The 10,682-nt window shown below is 53.9% G+C and overlaps 1 protein-coding gene across 1 annotated transcript; it reads right to left on the bottom strand.

Annotated features, from left to right (window-relative positions):
• Positions 1 to 204: 204 nt before the first annotated feature.
• On the bottom strand, positions 205 to 10,391 carry HMBS (hydroxymethylbilane synthase). Its single transcript, XM_004604744.2, has 14 exons — positions 10,189 to 10,391; positions 6,574 to 6,627; positions 6,233 to 6,305; positions 4,301 to 4,350; positions 4,152 to 4,207; positions 3,377 to 3,454; positions 2,870 to 2,947; positions 2,688 to 2,763; positions 1,580 to 1,693; positions 1,335 to 1,373; positions 1,019 to 1,138; positions 854 to 907; positions 623 to 709; positions 205 to 530 (listed from the first exon to the last, which is right to left on the bottom strand). Exons 1-14 carry the CDS (start codon positions 10,219 to 10,221, stop codon positions 357 to 359), a joined length of 1,086 nt encoding a protein of 361 aa, XP_004604801.1. The 5' UTR covers positions 10,222 to 10,391; the 3' UTR covers positions 205 to 356.
• Positions 10,392 to 10,682: the final 291 nt, after the last annotated feature.

Genomic DNA, 10,682 nt, shown 5'->3' with positions numbered 1-10,682 from the left:
GAGAACTATTTGGTTTGGGCTACATGCACAGTGCTCAGGTCACTCACGGTGCTTGGGAGGGATCATATGTGGGGCCAGGGCCAGGGGTCAGTGCCAGCAAGAAGGGTCATTTATCTCACGCCCCCCCCTCCCCGCTCACCATACACACGCACACACACAAGTCCTGAAGAGTCGGGAGAGGCCAATTTTACAACCCTCCCCAAATGAAAAGCACCTTCCGCTGATTTATTCGAGTTGGTTACATTCCCAGGCTTTGAGGAGATGATCAGAGACCCTCCCCCATGAGAGGTGGTCTAGGAAGTCTCTGGCCCTATAGTTCAATCCTCTGAAGAGGGGTGTCTGTGCCCCAGCACCGCTTAGTGGGCAGCATTAAGTTGCCGGGCAACATCCAGGATGGTCTTGGCTCCTTTGTTCAGTAACAAATTGGCCAGGTTGGTGCCCAGGTTTTCGGCTGCAATCTGGGCTCCGCGGGGAATGTTCCTGGCAGTGATGCCCACCAGCTGTGGATCATCCTCTGGGCCATCTTCGTGCTGGGTGAGAAGAGGGGATGGATGAGCACAAAAAGAGGGGTACATGCAAATAGGTGTCCCCCTCCCCCACACTCTGGCCAGCGGGGAGGCACCTGCGCAGGGGTGTGGACGGTGGCCTGCATGGTCTCCTGCATGCTATCTGCGCCGTCCAGACTCCAGACTCCTCCAGTCAGGTAGAGCTGGGGGGGAAGTGGGACAGCAAGTGGTCTCAACATCATGGGAAGCCACCGCTTAGAAACCCGGGCTCCTGCTGACATCCAGGATGCACAGGGAGAGGCGAAACACCTGTTCCTGTCACCCCTACCTTCTGCCCATCTGCTTACCTGACCGTCCTTCAGAGCTGTGTGCACCGCCACGGGTACGCTGCAGCCTCCTTCCTGCAATGAGAAGTTCTCCCTTTGAACCTAGCCCTGGGTCTTCTCCCCACGACACACAAGTTAGCATTGATCATACAGGCCCAGCCCAGTCCCGTTCCTATAGGGCCCTACCAGCTGCTTCAGGAAGGCCCGCTCAGCGATGCAGCAAAGCAGGGTCTCAGGATCATGCAGCACGCCCACCAGGTCCAAGATGTCCTGGTCCTTGGCTCGGACTTCCACACCCAGGGCTCCCTGAGAGAAAAACGTCTTGGAACCTCAGCCCACCCCCAAGTGTACTCCAGGGTCTAGGATGGGGCCTCCTGAAATCTGCCCCCTCTGGGAACCTTAACTGATGGGAAGCAGAGGCAAAAGTCTGTGTCAAGGACACGGTGGACAAAAGCAGGGCGGGGCGGGGGTATCGCTTCCACGTGTCCCTGGGCCAGCTTACCTGACCCACAGCATACATGCATTCCTCAGGGTGCAGGATCTGTGGGGCAGAGGGGCAGTCAGGTTAGGGAGAGAGGTGCCAAGAACCACCCAGTAGTGAGAAGGGGCTTCCCAGATCACAGAGCCAAAGTAGGTGAATTCCCACCCTTCCAGCCCCTCCAGGTTCCCAGCACAGTGCTGGAGGCCACGTTCTAGGGAAGAGCCAGCGGGAAGGAGCGGCGAGTGGGGCCATGGTGCAGCCCCTACCTGGCCCACTCGGTTGTGCCAGCCCATGCGCTGCAGGCCTGCTGCGGCCAGGATGATGGCAGCAAACTCCTGCTGCTCATCCAGCTTCCGAAGCCGAGTGTTGAGGTTTCCGCGCTAGGGAAAGGAGCTAAGGAACATCAGTGCTACGCCCGTGGAGCCCACAGTCTGCCTGCAGTGGTCTATTTGGCCAGCTTCTCATCTCTCAGGTCTCCGCTTCACGCTGAGCGTGAACTCCTGTCCATACTCCAGGCCAAATACAAGTCTAAAGGTTTTGACCTATTAACTTCTTTTTCCCAGTCATAAATGAGGATCTGGAGCGATAGTACAGTGGGTAGTGCGTTTCCCTTGCATGCGGCCAACCCAGATTTGATTCCCAGCATCCCATATGGTCCCCTGAGCACCGCTAGGAGTAATTCCTGAGTGCAAGGCCAGGAGTAACGCCTGTGGATCATCAGGTATGACCCAAAATAAAATAAATTAATTATAAATGAGGAATAGCGATGATAACCAATTGGCCTAAGGTAGCAAGATTTCTGAGAAGCCTCCTCTGAACCAAATTTGTTTAGATAATCCAGAGAATTCCCGATTCTGTGCATTGCAGCATTTGGGCACGAACTATTTTGCAAATTAGTTTCACAAAACGTACTACATATTATAAAAATCAAAACACTCCAGTAAACTACTACAAAAGAAAGATGGGGCCAGAGTGATAGTACAGCAGGTAGGGCATTTGCCTTGCATGAGGCCAACCCAGGTTCGATCCCTGGCATCCCATATGGTCCAGGGTCCAGGGGTTATTCTTGAGTTTAGAGCCAGGAGTAACCCCTGTGCATCGCCGGGTGTGACCCAAAAAGAAAAAAAAATCAGCCAGCGCTTGGTCTCTTGAGCAGAGCAGAAGTAGACTGAGTACCACCAGGTGTGCCCCAAAACAAAAGTAAAGGGACTGAGGACGGATGGATGGAATGATGGATGGATTCGTGAAAAGGATAGACAGCTCTTGCCCTCCCCTCAGTGTACCCCAGAGGGAGCCTGTCCATCTCGGGGCACCCGGAGCCCTTTAGACCTTCCTCCTTGGGGTGACTGTCTCTTCTCTCCATGGAAAGGATACAATACTCTTGAATTCCAAATGCGGGAACTTTCTCTGCAGCTGGGCAGCTCTCCGCAGGGAGCTGGTTCCCACCACACTGCAAAGATGTTTTTTTATGAGGTCGAACCCTCAAAACGCCCTGGGCGATCCTCCTCCACCCACCCTTCCCCTCCCAACCAGGGGTCCAGCAAGACCCCACTCACCTCTTCTCTGGTAAGGTTTCTAGCGTCTTCCCAACAAATCTGGGGTGAAAGACAACAGCATCATAGGGGTTCTCCCGCCTGAGGGTGAAAGGAAGGTGACAGAATGAGGGAGTGCAGAGGAAAAAAAAAAACATCTTAAATGAAGAAAACCCCAAACGAGCAAAGTTTTTAGGGAAAAAAAAAAAGACAGAATGGGAGTGTGGGGCTGGCACCATATATGGTCCCCCAACCCCCACCAGGAGTGATCCTTAATAGCAGAACCAGGAGTAAGACCTGAGCTCAGCTGAACATGGTCCCAGAACGCCCCCATTTCCCCCCCAAAAAATGGGGAGAGATCTGTGGTCCAATCACTTCTCTCCACTGCCAATGAACTGGCATTTTCTGAGTTTTCTGTCACACAGAAAACTGGCAGGGCACGGGGATACCCTGCCTAGAGGAAGAGGACCAGGTCCCAAACGGTTAACAAGAGGCCAAGAGGCTGCTAGGCCTCCTTTGTGGGGCTCTTACTTGCAGATGGCACCGATGGTGAAGCCAGGAGGAAGGACGGTGGGCAGATCCTTCAGCGAATGCACAACCAGATCCACCCTACACAGCAGACAGGGATGCTGGGAGAAGGGCCCGGCACAGGCCCCGCCCGCCCGCTTCCGCCTCTGCTTCCCAGACACCTGGAGAGCTGTTTCCAACCCTTCAACCATCTGGGACCGGCCAGGTGAACACCATCAAACAGCAGGTCTCTCTGAGCCTGAGCCCCCTCACGTATGCTTCTCCTCCCTTCCCAGCCAAAATATTTTTTTTTTCTCTTTGGGTCACACCTATGATGCACAGGGCTTATTCCTGGCTTTGTACTCAGGAATTACTCCTGGTGGTACTCAGGGGACCATATGGGATGCTAGGAATCAAACCTGAGTCAGCCATGTGCAAGGCAAACGCCCTACCTGCTACACTATTGCTCCAGCCCCCCAGCCAAACTTTTAAACGGTTTTGAATTTGGAGGAGTTATACTTCCAGGGATCAACTCTGGGGCTCCCACACGCGCTCCAACCTGGGAGCTATCTACCCCACCCCAGGCAGTCTCCCTTCCAAGCAACCAGACAGCTCAGAAGCAGGACATTCTCCTTTTCTAAGGACTGAAGTCAAAAACACCCATGATGTCCACTCAAGCTTTTGGGAGGGTTTAAACCTAGCACCCTAGCCGCCATCCACTGAAGTCTGATGCCCACTGGGGTCCTGCAAGACCGGGGTGGGGGTGGGGTGCCCAGTCTGGCCTCAGTCATTCACTCACTCGTTCCTTTCCAGGGCGTGCTCCAGCTCCTTGGTAAACAAACTCTTCTCTCCAATCTACCAAGCAGGAAAAGTCCCAGTGAAGCTCACCCAAGGAAGGAAAGGGGCGGGAGGACACAAATTCAGTGGGGGAGGTGGGGGAAGGCTTACCTTGGAGAGGGCAGTATCAAGAATCTTGTCCCCTGTGGTGGACATCGCAACTGAGGAGAGAGGCAGGCAGGGTGAGGGGCCTGCGAGCTGGCACTCAGGAAGCCATGCCGAACCCACTGTGCCATACTCAGGGCTTCCCGGAACACAGGGAGCAGAGGCTGCCCCTCAGTGATATCTGACACTCTCCCAAAAGAGCCACAGCAGGGGAGAAACCTCAACAGGTTGAGTGCGGGCTGTGCTAGGTCCAGTCCCGGCATGAAGGTCAAGGACCTGAGCACAGAGCCAGGGAGTGGATCCTGAGCATTACCGGGTGTGGCCTCACTCCCGAGAGAAAAGAGGAGGGGAGTGAGGGGAAGGGAAAGGAAGAAGAGGGGCTAGAGAGGTAGTACAGGGAATAGGGTGCTTGCCTTGCATAGGGCCAACCCCGGTTAGGTCCCCGAGCCCTCTAGGAATGATTCCTGAGCACAGAGTCAGGAATAAGCTCTGAGCACTGTAAAGGCATGACCCAAAAATGAGAGAGAAATGGGGCTGGAGTGATAGTACAGTGGGTAGGGCGTTTGCCTTGCCAGGTTCAATTCCCAGCATCCTATATGGTCCCCCAAGCACCACCAGGAGTAATTCCTGAGTGCATGAGCCAAGAGTAACCCCTGAACATCGCCGGGTGTGACCCAAAAATAAAAGAAAAAAAATGAGAGAGAAAGAGGAAAGAGAGAAAGGAGAGGAAAAGAGCAAAGGCAGGAGCATGAAATAGCATGCTAGGGGTTGGAGCAATAGTACAGCGGGGAAGGCGTTTGCCTTGCATGCCGCCAATGCAGGTTCAATTCTCATCATCCTATATGGTCCCCCCAAGCACTACCAGGAGTAATTCCTGAGTGCAAAGCCAGGAGTAACCCCTGAGCATCGCTGGGTGTAATCCAAAAAGGAAGCACTATAGCACTGTCATCCTGTCCCATTGTTCATCGATTTGCTCGAGTGGGCACCAGTAATGTCTCCATTGTGAGACTTCTTGCTACTGTTTTTGGCATATTGAATATGCTACAGGTAGCTTGCCTGGCTCTGCCATTGGGCAGGATACTCTCGGTAGCTTGCTGGGTCTTCCGAGAGGGACGGAGGAATCAAACCTGGGTCAGCCGTGTGCAAGGCAAACACCCTACCCACTGTGCTATCACTCCAGTCCCCAAAAGGGGGAAAAAAAAAAGAAAATAGCAGGGTGGACTAGAGTCAGGCTAGACCAGAGTCAGACTGTATGTATTCAACTGAAGGAGGAACCAAGGAAGATCCTGAGGCAGTTAGACCCTTTTTCTGGTCTGAGGTTAAAGTCAGAGACCAGGGGCCCGAGGCACAGTACAACGGGTAGGGTGCCTGCCTTAGCAGTTCCATTCCTGGTAACCCATATATTCCCTCAGGCACTTTCGGGAGTAAGGTCTGAGCACTACCACTACCACGTGTGACCCCCACCCCACCGCAAAAAAAAAAAAAAACAACAGAGACCAGAAAAACTAGGTATTGTGCTTCCCCTTAGTTTCCATTCCTTTCTTTTTTTTTTTTTTTTTTTGCTTTTTGGGTCACACCCAGTGATGCACAGGGGTTACTCCTGGCTCTGCACTCAGGAATTACTCCTGGCGGTGCTCAGGAGACCATATGGGATGCTGGGAATTGAACCCGGGTTGGCCGCGTGCAAGGCAAACGCCCTACCCACTGTGCTATCACTCCAGCCCCAGTTTCCATTCCTTTCTTTCCAGAAAACTCACTGAGGGCCGGAGAGACAGTACTGGGTAAGGAGCTGGCCTTGCACATCATTGACCAACGTTTGATCCCTGGTACTCCATACTGTTCCCTGAGTGCTTCCAGAAGTGATCCCTGAGCAGAGTCAGAAGCCCTGGGGGCCACCGGGTGCGGCCCCAAAACCAAACAGAGCAAGAGGACACTCACTGATTTCAAACTGCAGGCCGGGGTACAGAGCTTTCAGCGTCGCCACCACACTGTCGGTCTGGATGCGGGCCAGCTGCGGGCAGAAACCCAGGTGAGCCCTGCCTGGTGCCCAAGCCATACCCTCTGCATCTGCTCAGAGGGGTCCCGAAGGGCTGGGATTCAGGAGGGGTTTGAATGCCCATCAAAGGTCATGAGGGAGTCCTATGCACCCCAACAACCTTCCCAGTCCAGAGACAATCTCCGCAGCACGGCCTGTCATTCCACATGGGAGTGAGTTCCTAGTCACCCTATTCCCTCTCCCCCCTACCCTCTCTCCCCAATCTCCCCACTCCTATACTCACCTGGCTTTTGCGGGTCCCCACTCGAATCACTCTCATCTTGCCCCCGTTTTTGTCCTGCAGAGAAAGTGCCCAGGTCAGCGCTCCCGTGCTCTTCAGCCCCTGGCAGCTCAGAATGACAGGACACTCCACATGGGCCCCGCTACTTTTCTCAAGCCCTTTTGCCCACCACTGGGACTCAGAGAAGCTGAGAGCAGGGGGAGGAAGGGATGAGGGCTGTTGTCGCCGCAGTGACCGGGACACAGCTGCGCCAGGACCCCGCCTGGTCACAGCAGCAAGAGGGCTGCCCAGGGCAGGTGGGCCGAGAGATAAGGCCCATCAGCCGGGCCACAGGGAGGGTGGGCCCTGCAGAAGGCAGGGGCAGGCCAGCTGGGCCCCACGCTGAGTCACCGGGGCTCCACAACAGAGCCAGCACCCTGAGGAATTTCAGGCCCCAGGCCCACGAGCCCTGTGCATCCCTTCATCATAGGCACATAGGACAAGGGGCCAGACATTTGAGGCAATTCCTGCTCTGCCTCTTGCCCTGATGACCAGGAGCACATCAACTACCACATCCCTTCCTCCGGACCCCAGTGTTCATCTACCAAAAGGGGGGCGGGGAGAAGGCTCAATGGTCAGGAGTGCATGCCCTGCGAGTGGGAGTCCCAGATTTGACCCCCAAGTCCCAGTAAGTGTGATCCAAACCAGTAAAACATGGGCACTGAGAATAAAATGGGAAGGCCTGGACTCACAGAGTTCCTCCGGGACATTCTACCCGCTGAGTCTGAGCTGCTCACCAACAAGGAAATGCTGGAGTGCCAGGAGATCAGGCTGAGAACTCAAGGGATACGCCTCTTCCTCCTGCCGGGGCACCCTGGACAAAGGTGTTCGGTGCCAAGCAGGTGGAACTGGGTTCTTCAGGAAAAGCCAGAGATGTTTCTTTCCAGATCAGAGATGGAAGCAACTAGCCACTATGGATGATCCCCAACCATGTTCTGGGGCCTTCAGCAGCCCTCCTGGGCGTCTGCTGCTGGACGGAGCAACTGGCTAGACTCATATTCTGTCCTCTGTCCACTCTACTCCAGCTACTTCTTCAACAAAGCAATTCTTGGCCAGACAGAGGGCTCAACAGGCCGAGTGCAGGCTTTGCAATGCAAGAGGACCAGGTTCATGGCCCACACCTGGCAGTACTCAGCGCTTACTTCTGGCTCTGTGCACAAGGATCACTCCTGGCAAGCTTGGGGGACCATATAGGGTACCAGGGATCAAACCCAGTGGCCACATACAAGGCAAGTGTCTACCTGCTATACTATCACTTCAGTCCTCTGTAGGGTTTAATTCCTGGGCACCACTGGGAGCAACCGCTGAGTACTGTCAGATGTGGTCCAAATACCCCTCCCCCAAATTAAAGAAACTAAATAAAGCAACCCTGGGGGACCCAGGGATAGCAAGCTCGGTTTTAAATGTTAAATATGATCAACCAAGTTCTGGGTCACAGGTAGTCCAGAGACAAAAACTTAAGGCCCCCTGGGGCTGAGCAATGGTACAGTGGGTATGGTGTTTACTATGCACGCAGCTGACCTGGGCTCAATCCCTGGCATCCCATATGGTGCCCCGAGCACTGCCAGGAATGATCCTTGAGCACAGAGCCAGGAGTAACCCCCAAGCACCGCTGGGTGTGGCACTAAAACAAAAACAAAAAAGAAAGAAAAGAAAAAGAAATCTAAGGTCCCTGAAACTGCAAGGTCCAAACATCCTTTCAAATTCACTGACTCTGAGGCTGGTAAAAGATAGTACAGCAGTTAAGGCTCTTGCATTGCAAGCTGCTAACCCTGGTTCTATCCCAACACCTCATATAATCCTGAGAACTGTGAGGAGTGACTCCCTGAGTGCAAAACGCCAGGAGTAAGCCCTAAGCACGCTGAATGGGACTCAAAAAGAAAAAAAGCGTTTGGGGGCTGAAGCGACAGTACAGCACATAGGGCATTTGCCTTGCACGCGGCTGACCCGTGTTCAATTCCCAGCATCCCATATGGTCCCCTGAGCACCGCCAGGGGTAATTCCTGAGTGCAGAGCCAGGAGTAACCTCTGTGCATCGCCGGGTGTGACCCAAAAAGAAAAAAAAAAAAAAACGTGTGTGTGGGGGGAGAGTGGTAGTGATGGGAGGGAAACTGGGGACACTGGTTCTGGGAAATGTACACTGCTGGAGGGTGGGTGTTGGAACACTGCATGACTGAAACCTAATTATGAACAGCTTTGTAAAGCTCTATCTCACAGTGATTCAATAATAAAGCCTTAAAAAAAAAAAAAGATAAAATATCCCAGGGCCAGAGAGCTAGCACAAGAGTTACAAGGGTTGCTTGCCTTGTACACAGTGGACCCCAGTGAGATTCCTGGCACTGCATATGGTCCCCAGCCAGCAGTGATCCCCAAGAGAGAGCCTGCAGTAAGCCCTGAGGACCACCAGGTGTGGCCCCAAAAACAAGTAGCAGAAGAAAAAAAAATATCTATATACATATGCACACATATACATATATGTGTGTGCATATATATATATATATATAGTATATATTGCTGGGGCAAGGGAAATAGTTCAAAGAGAGAGAGTGCATGTCTGGCATGTATAGGGCACCACACTGATGCCCCACATTCCCTGTTAGTCTTTAGCCAAGCTGGAGAGCAGCCCCCTACTCCCCCCAATATATGTGTACTGCATACTTATATAGAGTTATTGCTTTTATCATCTATTTGTGAGGTTGGGGATGGAACCCAGAGTTCATGCATGCAAGACAGTCCCTCCCCCAGAGCTGTTTTTAATCTTAACAAGCTATCAAATAGACAAGGACTCTCAGACTGTTACAGAAGCAAAGAGTGGCTCCCAGGAGCATAGAGTGCCTTGTCTTCAATTACTTAGCTTATAAGGGGCAGAGCAAGAGCTGAGACTTCCCTACTCCCAGTCCAGTGCTCGGGAAGCAGCAGGCTGGCACTGGCAGATAATCGGGGGCCCACCTATTTTTTTTTTTATCTTAGACTGGGCGTGGCCTCCCCAGGCTCTGCGGCTGGCATCGCACAAGCCCAAAGCTCCGGAGCAGGTTAAAAGCAAGAAGGCCCAAGGATGGCTGTGGCCGTCGGCAGCAACCCTGCCTGTGTCTTGGCTGGGTCTTTTGGGCAGGCTGGGGCTGGGAGATCGCTAAGGTGGAAAAAGAGAAGGCGCACTTCCCTTCGAAACACGCGCACTCTGGAGACCGGGTGTGCCTACTCGGGGATGTGAAGTGCTACACTTTCTCCACGGAGGACGCATTCCGCCTCGGCCCTCGCGTGCAGTAGTGACCCTGAGGACTGGCACTCAGGCTCATGAAGACGAATATCCGGGGCTGGGCCACTAACTCTAGTGCCGAGGCTGCCAAATCTGGCGGGATAGCCCCCCGAGACCCTCGCGGGGACGGGCGTTCCACTAGAGACATTTCTCCACTCTCCACCTAAGTTAAGGGTAACTTTAAAAACTAGTAGGGCCAAAAAAAAAAAGCTGATGGACAGCAGTTCCAACCAATAGAAACCCGGAGACGGAGACAGGGAGCCAATCGTTGCACCGCTAGTCCGGAAGCCCGCAGTAGCGGAGGTCACCGGCTCAGGACTCACCGCCGTTGCGGCCGCGTCGCCGTTGCCAGACATGGCTGTACTCGAGAAAAGGGCCGGGGGCTGCCGCCAAGCGTCCCCGGGAGCCGGAGAGGCCGGACGCAGCGGCCGGCAGAGACCGCGTGCACCCGGCCGGAGCCCGTGCTGCAGCCGACTCCGGGCTCTGCGATGGCTGTGTCACTTCCGGCCACGCCCTTCGAAGGGCGGGACCTCCCTGGGGCGGGAATTAAAACGATTGCGACAGCCCTTACCTGTCGGTTACCGCGCCCACTCCTCCAGGTGGAACGTCAGATTCCTGTTTGTCCAGTCTTCTGGTTTGAGAAAGAGGCGAGTTACTCCTTTCTCCGTTAACTATACGGAGCCAACACTTCCGAAGGTCAGTAACTAAACTGTTCTAACCAGGAACCGGCCAGTTAGTACAGGGGTTAAAGCGCTTGCATTGCACGACGCAGACCCAATTCAGTACCACATAGAATCGATTCCGCCACGCACCGCCA

Source organism: Sorex araneus, chromosome 3 (genome assembly GCF_027595985.1).
Source record: "Sorex araneus isolate mSorAra2 chromosome 3, mSorAra2.pri, whole genome shotgun sequence".
Taxonomy (NCBI): domain Eukaryota; kingdom Metazoa; phylum Chordata; class Mammalia; order Eulipotyphla; family Soricidae; genus Sorex; species Sorex araneus.
This window is presented reverse-complemented; position numbering and strand designations above follow the sequence as displayed.

Excerpts from the sequence above, each read along its gene's own strand:
- HMBS (XM_004604744.2), bottom strand. The coding sequence starts at position 10,221 with ATGTCTGGCAACGGCGACGCGGCCGCAACGGCG. Across the intron at positions 6,306-6,573 it reads TGGGGACCCGCAAAAGCCAG|CTGGCCCGCATCCAGACCGA; the intron begins GTGAGTATAGGA and ends TTCTGCCCGCAG. Across the intron at positions 908-1,018 it reads GGGCCTTCCTGAAGCAGCTG|GAAGGAGGCTGCAGCGTACC; the intron begins GTAGGGCCCTAT and ends TTCTCATTGCAG.